At 52.5% G+C, this 12,618-nt stretch overlaps 1 protein-coding gene across 1 annotated transcript in view; it reads left to right on the top strand.

Moving 5' to 3' along the window:
* Positions 1-12,618, top strand: part of CPNE5 (copine 5) — a 98,352-nt gene that overhangs the window by 59,384 nt on the left and 26,350 nt on the right. Inside the window, exons 10-11 of the mRNA XM_030929487.1 lie at positions 354-457; positions 4,150-4,254. Of these exons, the coding sequence (XP_030785347.1) occupies positions 354-457; positions 4,150-4,254 (209 nt within the window). The remainder of the gene's footprint in view (positions 1-353; positions 458-4,149; positions 4,255-12,618) is intronic.

The raw sequence follows: 12,618 nt of genomic DNA, 5'->3' as shown, positions 1-12,618 counted from the left end.
CCTTGATCTCATTTAGTCCTCATGACAACCCCGCAAGATGTGTGCTATCATCAGCCCCATGTTCCAGAGGGGAAACTGATGCTCCAAGAGGTCACCTACCTTGCCCTAGTTCACACAGAGAAAGTGTGCGAGCTAGGATTCAAACTGAGGCAGCTGTGGACTCCACATGCTTCCCCACCCAAGTGGTCTGCTAGGCCTGCTGGGGGGCTGTCTGAGGATGGAATAAGGGCCTGGCACTTAGTCAGTGCATTCCAACCAGGGCTGGTGCCTGGACTCCCCGTGCTTGCCAGGGTCCGGGAGCTGTGCTTCCACCTTCTCCTGCCTCACACCCTGTTCTCCCTCCCTCCCACCAGGATGTCGCCACCATGCAGTTCTGTGCCAACAAGCTGGACAAGAAAGATTTCTTTGGAAAATCTGACCCCTTCTTGGTATTCTACAGAAGCAATGAGGATGGAACGTGAGTTTTCTGGTGGCACTTGTGCACTGTGCCTTCTTGTCCCTTCTGGAGTCAAGGATGGACGGGTGGTGGTGACTTACCGGGCAGGGTGACTTGGGCCCATCTCCCGCTCTAGAGAGGGCAAGCGCTCCAGGTGGAAGTCCAGGACCCCAGGGTAGTGCCCTGGGCACCTAGGTGTGGTCAGTGGAAGGTCGGGGCAGCCTCTAAGCTGGTGGTGCCATTCTGTAGGTCTCAGCATAGTACTGAGGGGTGGGGGCTAGGTATTTGGAGGGTAGGGGGACTAGGCAAAAACAGGGCTAGGGCAGGAATAGGGGACCAGTCCCTCATGGGAAACCTCTGATAGCTCCTTCATTCTATACAAATCAGCTCCTATCTCCAAGCCCAGCCTCCTGTTCCCACAGCCCTCTGAGCAGCCCGCAGCCTGGCCCCCTACTACTGCCCACACAACAGGGCCAGTCTGGACCCTTTCCCCTGCCTGGCCCCACATAGGCTTCATTTGAAAATCCAGACTTTGAAGCCCCTGTTTCCTCCTCTCTTCTCCCTAATCTAGAAGCCACCCACAATAAGATGGAAGCGTACACAACATGTTGGCAAATGTAGGTCAGCAATATATGCCAGAGACAGATTCTGGGGGGAAGGTCTGGGGACCTAGGTCCTCCCCAGCAGCCTGTTATGTGACCCTGGGCAAGTGAAGACCCCTCTCTGGGCCTGTTTTCTCATCCAGTTGGATTACGTAGTCGCCACGGTCTCTTTAAGCACCACAATTCTGGCGGGCTGTGGCCACTTACAGGCTGGATTCTGCAGAATGAGGAAGTGATGGGGCCAGGGAGGTTAATTAGAGAAGCGCTGCTGGAGAAGGGAAACTTGGAAGCGGGTTTTGAAGGAGAGGAAGAAAATGGGTCCCCGCCTTGCGGGTGGGGGGAGCAGGGAAGAATAAAGGGCTAGAGAAGGGAGAAACGTTTGGGCAAAGCAAGTGTGCCTAGAGGGCAGAAAGACCCCCCCAATTCCCCTTGAAATTGTGTGGGGGGGGTGGGGGGGGCAGGGGAGTGGCGAGGAGGAGGTGTGTTTCAGTTCAAGGGAAAACTGATTTAAAAATCAGTTTTCCTGAACGTACAAAACAAGGGAAATTAGGTATGATCATTTGCATGACAAAAGGATTCTTTGTCTCACCAAAGGACTCCCAGAAGGATTTCTTTAAATAATTCTGTTGACTTTGACTTGACTTGATGTGGGGGAGGAAAAGGCCTGCATATTGTTCTGGGCATCCACACAGGCCCCCTCCAGAGAGGCAGAGCCAGGGTCAAGCTGGGCTTGTCTGGCTGAGGCCGGCTGGGAGGAGGAGAGGGATTTGGGAGCAGGAGAGGGGTGCACTGCAAAGGGTGTTTGGGAAAGATTGCTCTAGCAGAGTGATGTGTAGGACGAGTGGGGAGGGTGCGGGGAAAGGGAGAGCCTTGTGACTGACACGGTGAACAGGTGGGAGGTGCTACCAGCTCCCACCCTGGATCTGTGCCGTGGAAATGCAGGGGAAGGAAGTGGGGAGGGGAGGAAGGGGGCAAAAGGACAATGAGGGGACCTCAGTCAGCTGGACTTCGATGGGGACCGAAGTCAGAGCTCTCTCCCTGGCAGTGGAGCCAAGGGAACCCAGAGTGCTTGCAGAGCAGCGGGGGAGCTGGTCGATCAGACCGGGGAGGTCGTGGGAGTTTATTTGGGGCAAGTTTCATTCCAAGTGTGAACTGGAGCATTCCGGGGGCAAGGAGACACTGATCCCTGACGGGGATCCCGTGTGGCACTGAAGAAACTGATCCGGAGGCCCGCCTAGAGGTGGGCCAGGCAATGGCTGCACTGGTGAGAACAGAGCAGTCACTGAGGGTTGGTGGGGAGAAGACTGGAAGGCCTGCAGAGACACCCCCAGTTAGGAGGAAGGTCAGTGAGGGAGCCAGGAGAGGGAACTGTCACACCAGCCACAGGAGGAGGGAGAAGGCAAGGGGGCACCTGCTGTGCCCCTGGAGCTGCACTTAGAACACCTGGTCAAGCTTGGCTCTCAAGCGAGAGGAGGGAAAGGGAGAAGTCAGTGGTTCCAGAGGTGGGAGGCTCCAGAGGGCCCACAGGGGTCTGTGTGATGGTTGGAGGGTAATATTTGGAGTCCAGCAGGGCTTCTGCACAGTATCATCCTCTCTCCCTCCAAGGGACCACCCATTTCCTACTCCTTGTTGTCCCTCCAGCTCTCCTCCCCCCACTGCCCCAGGCTCCTCTTCCTGCCTCACCTGCCTGCCCCAGCCCTGGGCAGCTGCGGCCCCTCCTGCTCCCATCTCCATTCCCATCCTCACCACCAGCTCTGGGGTGTGTGAGGAGGTCTCCCACATGCATCTCCACACTCCAGTGGGTGGGCGAGAAGGAGCAGAGAAGAGAAATGCTAAGCCACGGTGACAGAATGACATTTTGACTTGAAAATTGCCAGAGAAGAAATGACACCGGCTGTGTGGGTATGGGCGGAGCCCAGGCACTTATTCAGCTGACCTTTCCAACCAGGGATGTAGCTGGGGCTGGTGGTGGGAGATCTCAGAGAGACGCCCCTGCCCCCGGCTCAGCCCTGGTAGTGGCTGCCCATCCATGTGGCAGGGCTGGCTTCCAGGATGGGGCCAGCCAAGCATGGCATGGGGCGTGGGCAGGGACACCAGATTAGGGCCCATCTGGGATAAGTCAATTCTGTACTTTTAGTTTGCAAAGCGGGTTCATGGATTCAGACGGGAAAAGCAGAAAGGGTCTTAGAGCTCATCTAAGTCGGGGGCTTTAATTTCATTGGACTGACATACCAGTGAAAGCTATGGAAACTCGCCCCCAAGAAATATATTGATTCATTTGTAAAGAATTATTGAATACCTACAAAGTGCCAGGCACTGTTCTAGGCACTAGGGATGTGCCAGTGATCAAAAAAGACAAAAATCCTTGCTCTTATGGAGCTTACATTTTAGTGATGGATCATGAGCAGAATAAATAAGGAAAAAATAGACTATATCAAAATGTCAAATGGTGACAAATGAAATAGAAAAAAAAAGTCTGGGAGGAGTCTAGGGGATGTGAGAGGCAGGAGACCAGGCAGCTGTCAATTTTAGACATGGTAGTCAGGGAAGGTTTCGTGGAGATGGCGTTTGAAGGTAGTGAGGAGTGAGTCATAAAGATGGAAATGGGGGAGAGAATATTCCAGGCCAGGGGAGCAGCAGGCACAAACAACCCATACACCTAATTTCTCCCAGTGTTTCCGGGATTCACAGACCCCTAAAGTTTATCTGCTCATCCTTCTGTGGATTGCAGATGGAGAATCTTTGATAGAGGGTAACTGCCTGGGTTTACAGGTGGGGAGCTGGAGGCCCAGAGAGGGGAGAGCTTGCTCAAGGTCACACAGTGAAGTGGCCCCAGAGTAGGGGCTAGAACCCAGGGCTCCTGACACCCTGGGATTTGTCCCCACTTCCAGGTCCTTACCTGGTGCAGGAACCCTTTCTGCAGTGTCACCAGCAGATGGCCGACTAGTATCAGCTTGGCTGCAATTAGTGACGGGCAGCTCATCACCTTTTGAAGCCATCATTTCCATCGTCTGGGAACCAGAGATGTGAACCAGTTGACTCCTCTGTTGACCTGCATTCACCTCCCTTGGGTTTGGGCCTGACAGCCTTCCCTCTCTTCTTCCTCACCAGGTTCACCATTTGCCACAAAACGGAGGTCATGAAGAACACCCTAAATCCAGTCTGGCAAACTTTCTCCATTCCTGTGAGAGCCCTCTGCAATGGCGACTATGATCGGTGAGATGAGAAAATGTCCTTTCTTTTTCCCTTCTGCTCTGGGCCCACCCAAGCACAAGTGAGGGAGGCTGCATTCATATCAACATGGTCAGTCCCGTCAGCAGGAACCAGGCCTTCTGGAGTTGTGCAGTGGGGGATGCCCTGCACAGGCTGGGGCTTGGTGAACCTCTCCACTCTTCCTCTGCTGCACCTGGCAACGTCTGCCTCTTCACAGCCTCACAGATCCCCCTCTCCCCACCCGCCCCACCTCTTTCCCCTCTGTCTGGCATCCCCAGTGGTGGGAAACTCCCAAGGCTAGGGGGATGGGAAGTGCCAAGGATTCCAGGGAAACCCAGATGGGTGCCCCGGGTGCCCAGGCCTGGAGCTCAGCAGCTTGTCTTTTCATTGTTCCCAGTGGAGGAGCAGATGGCAGCAGGGAAGCAGGGTGTTGATGCAGGCAGAGGCAGCTGGTCCCAACTCCTGACCAACAGACTGGGGAGTCAAGATCCCAGGGATACATCCTGCCAGCCTAATTGCCATAAACAAACGGGGTAGGGATGGAATGCAAAGAGCTCCTGGGATTTCTTTCTCTTTTTTTGGACAGGGTCTCGCTCAGTCACCCAGGCTGCAGTGCAGTGGCCGTGGCGCCATCACAGCCCACTGCAGCCTGGACCTCCCAGGCTCAAGCGATCCTCCCATCTCCGCCTCCTGAATATAGTTGGGACTACAGGCACCTACCACCAAGCCCAGCAATTTTTTTTTTTCCAGTACAGACTGGTTTCACCATGTTGTCCAAGCTGGTCTCAAACTCCTGAGCTCAAGCAGTGCACCTGCCTCTGCCTCCCAAAGTACTGGGATTACAGGTGTGAGTCACCATGCCTGGCAGATTTTTTTGTTTTTTAATTGAGATGGAATCTCACTCTTTCACCCAGGCTGGAGTGGAGTGGCATGATTTCAGCTCACTGCAGCCTCCGCCTCCCGGGCTCAAGCAATCCTTCCACCTCAGTCTCCCGAGTAGCTGGTACCACAACCATGCACCACCATGCCCAGCTAATTTTTTGTGTTTTTGGTGGAGATGGGGTTTCGCCATGTTGCCCAGGATAGATTTTTTGTTTTAACATATGCCTACTCTTATTACATGTTGGCTATCATCTTCATCATCATTTCAGTGTAGATTGTGGAGTGTGGATACCATATACCTGGTTGCTAATCCTGACTCTGTGACCAAAAAGCGCCGTCAACCTGGGCAATCCTTGACCTGTCTGAGCCTGAGTTTCCTTATCTGTAAAATGGGTATTTAAATGTCTGCCTACTATACAGGACTGCGTTGACGCTCACACGACACAACCTACACAAGGAGGCTCTGGTGTGCCTAAAATACCAAATTTGGCATCTCATCCACAGATGTTTAGGGAACCCCTGTCATGTACCAGGCACTGTGCTAGATGCTGGGAAATCAGCAGGGAACAAACGTGCAGTCTTCACCCTTCACCCCACCTCGTGGAGTTTACATGCCAGTAGGGGAGGCAGACATTAATCCAATAATCACATAAGGAAACACGTAATTATACATTGTAGCAAGTGCCCAGAGACAGTGGGGCCACCCAAAATGGGAGCTGTGAGACTGTGTTGGTTTCTGCTGAGTCACGAGAACCCATGGCCGTCTCCTGGTGATTGCTGCAGCTCAGGTGGGTGAGCTGGTAGGGGGCTCATGGGCAGGGATCTCTGGACAGCCAAGAAAGCTGGGCCTCTTCAGGTCACTCCGACAGGAACACTAGGGTGTTGAAACAGACACCTCAGGTCAGGTGTGGTGGCTCACACCTGTAATCCCAACAGTCTGGAAGGCTGAGATGGGCTTGAATCCAGGAGTTCAAGACAAGCCTGGGTAACATAGCAAGACACCCATCTCTACAAAAAAAATTTTTTTAATTTAAAACTAAACTTAAAAAACTTAAAACGTTACAAAAAATTATCTGGGCGTCGTGGCGCACATCTGTGGACCCAGCTACTCAGGTGGCTGAGGTGAATGGATCATTTGAGCCCAGGAGTTCAAGGCTGCAGTGAGCTATGATCGCACCACCGCGCTCCAGCCTGGGATGCTGTCTCAAGAAAAAAAGAAAGAAAGAAAGAAAGAAAACCTTGGCCGGGCGCGGTGGCTCAAGCCTGTAATCCCAGCACTTTGGGAGGCCGAGACGGGCGGATCACAAGGTCAGGAGATCGAGACAATCTTGGCTAACACGGTGAAACCCTGTCTCTACTAAAAATACAAAAAAAAAAACCAAACAAACAAACAAAAAAAAACTAGCTGGGCGAGGTGGCGGGCGCCTGTAGTCCCAGCTACTCCGGAGGCTGAGGCAGGAGAATGGCGTGAACCTGGGAGGCGGAGCTTGCAGTGAGCTGAGATCCGGCCACTGCACTCCAGCCCAGGAGACAAAGCAAGACTCCATCTCAAAAAAAAAAAAAAAAAAAAAAAAAGAAAGAAAACCTTAAAAACAAAAAAAGAGAATAAACAAGCAAACAAAATCACAGATACCTTGGGGCAGCTGGAAGCCTGACAAGGCATGTTAAGGGGATGATGGGCAGATGAATGGCCTCTAGGCACCCCTGTTCCCCTCTGAAGAAACCCCCAGGCTGCCAGTTTGAGACATGAGCTTGCTCTTTTTCCTGCCTCTTGGCTGGGACAGAAATGCCACAGTCTGTTCCACAGGTGGTCATTGAGTGCCTCCTGTGTCCCAGCATGGCGCCTCTAGCTGTGTGGCATTTAAGCGAACGGAGTCGCATTCCCATCTTTAAAGAGCCTGTGGTCTGACCACAGGGAGCACAGATGCGCACATGTATTTTAGACAGATAAATAAGTGCATAAAATAAGACTGGGAACAAAGACTGTCTTAGCGCTGCAGTCAAACAAGCCTCTGTTACACGTCTAGCTGGCTCCGGGGCTTCTAGAGTGGTGAGGGGATGGGAGGACAGGCTGGTTGGAGCAGTGAGTTCTAAAGAAGGCCCAGGAAAGGCTGGAAAGTCAGGGGAGGGGGATCCTGGGGACAGGGACATGGGAATAAAGGGAGATGGAAACAAAGTGAGAGGAAATTCAAGGTAGGGGGATGGGAGAGTGGGCCAGTTAAAGTCTCACAGGGCAGAAGGAATTGGGGATCCCTGGCACAACCGCCCTGAGGTTGCTGGGGGGCCCAGCTGACCCCCCACAACCCTGTATCTCTAGGGAGGAGCGCCCAGGGTTGCAGAAGCCAGCTTTGTCAGGGACAGTGAAGGGGGCAGCAGGGCTCAGAGGCCTGGCTTCACCACTGGGCCGTTGGAGGAGGTGGGTATTTATTTGGTGGGAGGGGCAGGCTCCCACCTCCCTCTCTGAGTCAGAACCTAGCCTCATCTCCCTGCAGGATGGCTCTGCCCCATGTCCAGAAACAGATCTGCCATGACGTGACAGATAGTAGTGTTAATCAAGGAGGCCAGGCATGTCACTCTGGCTCTGAGAGCGATCAGGCCTGTTCCCCCACCTCCCAGCCCTAGTGTAACCCTGTAAGTCACGCACCCAACAGCCACTCAGGAGGTGCCAGCATCGGAAGGCCCTCCAGGGTAGGCAGGGGAGGGCCCTGTGCAGGAAAATGAGGCCACTGTCCCCTCCATCCAAGGCACCTCTGGGAGCCTCACAGAACCATAGTTGATTTAACCCAACAGCCGTGTCTTCCAAGCCAGTCAGACCCCAGGCACTGTGCTGGGTGCTGTGGGAGCCTATTAAGCTATTGGACCCAAGCCTCCCTCTTAGATTGCTCCCAGGCCAGTGGGGAGACATACAGGTCATAATAATAGTGAAGACTCCTACAGCACTTAACCATGGGCCAGGCCCTGCTCTAAGTGCTATGTATAGGAACTAATTTAATCCTCCCAACAATTAGCTTGCTGGAAAGAGGTGCTGGTGCTATCCACATTTTACATGTAAGGAGACAGACAGGCCCTGAGAGATTAAGTAACTTACCCAGTGTCTTGCTGCCAGATGATGGTAGAACCAGGATTTGGACCCCGGCACGCTGGCTCTAGGTTCTGTGTTGTTAATCCCTATGCTCTGTTGCCAAATAGCCAAGACATGGCATGACAGAGCTGTGACCAGGGTACATCTGGGGGAGGCTTACTAATGAGCACCTTGCTCAGGGGTTAGGGGCAGTTCTGCTTTCTGATTAGAGGTAGGGAAGCTGCTTGGATTGGTTTTAGTCCTCAAAGCATTAATGTCCTTCTGGCTTTAATACCAAATAATTCAGAGGGGAGAGGAGAGGGGAACAGCAAGAAGGAAGAGGAAGACCCAAAAGGCCTTGATACCTGCCTGGGTAAGGGAGTGAAAGAGGGGAAGGGATAATGGTTCAGCGTTCGAGGGCAGGAAAAGGCGGCACCACCAACAGAAATGGGCAGTGTGATCGGGAGCCAGATTCTCACACACACAGATTTGTGTTATGCATTTCTTTTCACAGCCTATCTGCAACCCATTTTTAAAAAAATTATCCGTCATAAGTTATAAAGATTATGTTTGTTGTTTGAACATAAGCTGCTGCTGTTGAGAGGTTGGGGAAAGAGGTAAACATGGTTTCAGCCACATTGAGTGGAGGCAACTGTGGACCAGGCACAGCTAAAGCAGGAGGGGACAACAGTCTGGGGGTCCCCAGGAGGGGGGTGGCCAGAGATCTGGTGCCCTGGGAGACCCTGTGGGGGGTGCCAGAGGCCAGGAGCAAGAAAGAAGAGGAGACGGTCAGAGGGATAGCAGGAAACTAAGAGGAGGGCGGCACTGGTTAGGGAGCATCCCTTCCTATTGTGAGAAGAGGTACAGGAGGATGAGAACCGGGCCTGATGAGAAAGGGCAGTGTTCTTGGAAGGATGGGTGCAGAAGCCAGGAAATATTACAGTTACTGAGGACTTAGGACATGGACCAAGTTGTATTCTAATTGGTTTAAATGCATTATCTTATTTTGCGAATTTAAATTTTACAATAACCCTAGGAGCCGGGTACTAGTGCTGTGCCCATTTTACAAGGGAAATAGAGGAGAAGATATTATATAACTTGCCGGAGTAAGGAGAAGCTGCATTTCCCTCCTGTTGAAATTGCCTCTGGCCTGGCCCTCTGGCCTGGAGTCTCCCTGCCTTTGCCATGTGTCCAGTCCACACAAGGCCAAACCTGAGTGACCCAGCTGAGCAGAGCTGAAGTCACAGGAAGTGGCATCAGGGTCAGAGACAATCCAGCCTTCCAGTGGGGTAAAGTGGGGTGATGACAAAAAGCACTTCCCCTGCCTTCCTGGAATTTGCCCTACTCTATTAATCGCTCTGTGACTTGAGGATTTGTCCTTGTTAAACCACAGTTGTCTGGGTCAGGCTGCTCACACCTTGATGCTGAATGAGTAGATTTTAAAAGGGTGTTAAGTGTGTGGAGTCCTCACCTGGAGAGAGGAAAGGAGTCACCACAGCTTCCCACTTCTGCCTGGCACCCTTGATGTATGACTTGCTTCTCTTTTGCATCCGGCCGCAGATGAGCTTCCAGGAGGGCCAGGCACCCTGTCAGGCACCTCCACAGATGGCCTCGATGAAGGGTGTCTTATCATTCTCGGTTTTCACATGCAGAAGCTGAGGCTCAGACAGGAGGCACAGTCACTGCGGCACTGCCCCATGTTGCACAGTGCAAGCTGGGGGCCAAGATTGTTGCCAGTCTCACTGCCTGCCCCAGGTGAGGCCCTGATGCTCCTCTTCCTGAAGAGTTGAGTGTTGGACTGACTCAGGTCCATTTAAGGCAAAACCCCTCAGGGCCTGTCAGCTCTCGGGACTTGTAAGCCTGCAGGGAAACCTTCCCCCTGCCAGGCAGAGGCTCATTAGGAGGCAGACCTTACAGTTCACCCGGGAGGAAACTAGAGAGAGAGCTGGTTGGTGTGCAGTGGGGGGCAGCCTGGCGTTTTGGCTGGTGTCTCTCATCCCTGCTGACTTGACCAGGCTCACACATATCTGGCTCTGTCATTGTGGCCCTAGGTGTCCAGAGGCCCAGGTCACTGACTCCTGGCATCACCACTGACCAGCTGTGTGACTCAGGGAAAGCCACATACTCTTGTCCTCCTTTTGTGATTTTGTAGAATGAAGGTGTTATTACCTTCACAGCCCATTTCATAAAGTTGTTAGGAGCTCTCAGTCAGCCAACAAATATGTATACAGCACCTGATATAGGCTAGGCACTGTTCTAGAAGCTGAAGATACAGCAGTAAACAAACAAAAATCCCTGGTCTCATGGAGCTGATATTTTCAAGAAGCATCGGAATTGTTTGGGAGACAGGAGCTTGGATAAAGGGATAGAGTGTTTTAGACAGGAACAGGAGCAACATGTGTCTAGTGCTGACTGTATGTGGAGATACTTTACTTGCACAGCAACTCCAAAGTGGGTGTGATTTTTCTCAATTTGGAAAGGAGGGGAGTGTCTGAGGGTTAAGCCAGTGGCTCAGGGCAATAGACCTAGTACTTGGAAGAGCTGGGACTGCCAGCCAGGGCTGCTCACCCCAGAGCCGAAGGTCTTTTCTGCCCACCTTGCTACCTCCTAGGTTAGGCCTCAGTTCTAAGCCTTTTTATGCCAGATAAGGTGTTCATTTGGTGGTCTGCAGAAGCCCATTTCATTTTCCCACACCCAACAAGCCTGTTCTTTTGGGTGCTGGCCCCAGAAGTCACGGTCAGCCGGACCGCAGCTTTTGTTGGCCCTGTGCTAAGGGGTTGGGAGCCAAGTCCAGCAGGTGACAAGTAGCATCTGCAATGACTTCAGGCAGCCCAGCCAGGGTGGTCGGCCACAGAACTGTGAATATGGCTGGGCGCACTGGTTCACGCCTGTAATCCCAGCATTTTGGGAGGCCAAGGTGGGCGGATCACTTGAGGTCAGGAGTTTGAGACCAACCTGGCCACCATGGTGAAACCCCATCTCTACTAAAAATATACAAATTAGCTGGATGTGATGGCATGCACCTGTAATCCCAGCTACTCAGGAGGCTGAGGCAGGAGAATTGCTTGAACCCAGGAGACGGAGGTTGCAGTGAGCTGAGATTGCACCACTGCACTCCAGCTTGGGTGACTGAGACTCTGTCTCAAAAAAAAAACAAAAAAAAAAAACAAAACAAAACCGGGAATAGAGTAGTGAAAGCCTTATTTGTCTTCTCCCCATGGCCTTCCCCTGTCTCTGGGCACTATTTCTCTCACCTCCTTCTCTCCCAAGGCTGGAGTTGCAGCCTTTGAGCTAATCTGACCTCCAGGCTGCAGCCATCCCTGGAGCCTTAATGGAGGCCAGGCCGAGTTTGCACAGGAATCTCACACTCAGTGCTCTCAACCTGGGTTGCAAGTTCAAATCCCCTGGGGAATTTTAACAATTCCCATGCCCAGGTTGTACTCCAGACCAATTGATCATGAATCTCTAGGGTAAGACATTGGTGTCAGTATTTCTAAAGCTGACACCAATGTGTCATCTTGGGGGATTCCCATGTGGAATCTTGGGGGGGATTCCAAAGTGCAACCAAGTTTGAAAACCAGTGCAGTCTTCTAGAGAAGGTCAGTGGCTCTGGCTGCAGGCTAGAATCTATCAGAGAACTTTTCAAAACTACCCAGGCCTGAGTCCCATCCACACCAATTAAATCAGGCCGTCTGGCCTGGGATTAAAAGTTTCCCCAGTGATTTTGTGGATATCCAGGACTGTCACCACGACTGGGGTCCTCCTCCAGCCTCTGAGCATGTGGCCATCACCCATCTAGTCACCTGATGTTGGTGGTCAGAGGACAGCTATTCTTTGGTGGGGTCTCTGAAGGTCCCCTGCAGAGCTTAGCAGGCTGGGGAAGGACTGGGAGGCCACTAGGCAGGGGTAGAGAGACTTCAGCCTTGTGGGGTCATGACCGAAGTCCTGGACTGGGAGTCAGGGACTTGCTCTTCTTCTGGCTCAGACCCTCAGCTGGGTGACTCTGGGCAAGTCACTGGAGGCTCTTAGGGCTCAATTTTCCCATCTGACAGTGAAGTGGAGGCCATCACTCCAGAACACACACAGCACAGTCACCAGGGAAGCCTTGCAAACAGATTGCTGAGTCTTGCCCAGAGCTGGGCCTGGGAGTCTGTGTCTGAAAAGCTGCCACTGATTTGGCCAGGCAGTCAGGCTTGAATCGAGAGTTGCAAAGCCCAAGTACCTGGGCTCAAGTGTCCCCTGATTTAAGTAAATTTCATATGTAAGACTATCAGAGGCCAGGCACCGTGGCTCATGCCTGTAATCTCAGTACTTTGGGAGGCCCAGATGGTTGGATCACTTAAGGTCAGGAGTTCGAGACCAGTGTGGCCAACATGGTGAAACCCCGTCTCTACTAAAGATACAAAAAATTAGCTGGACATGGT

Source organism: Rhinopithecus roxellana, chromosome 4, assembly GCF_007565055.1.
Source record: "Rhinopithecus roxellana isolate Shanxi Qingling chromosome 4, ASM756505v1, whole genome shotgun sequence".
NCBI lineage: Eukaryota > Metazoa > Chordata > Mammalia > Primates > Cercopithecidae > Rhinopithecus > Rhinopithecus roxellana.
This window is presented reverse-complemented; position numbering and strand designations above follow the sequence as displayed.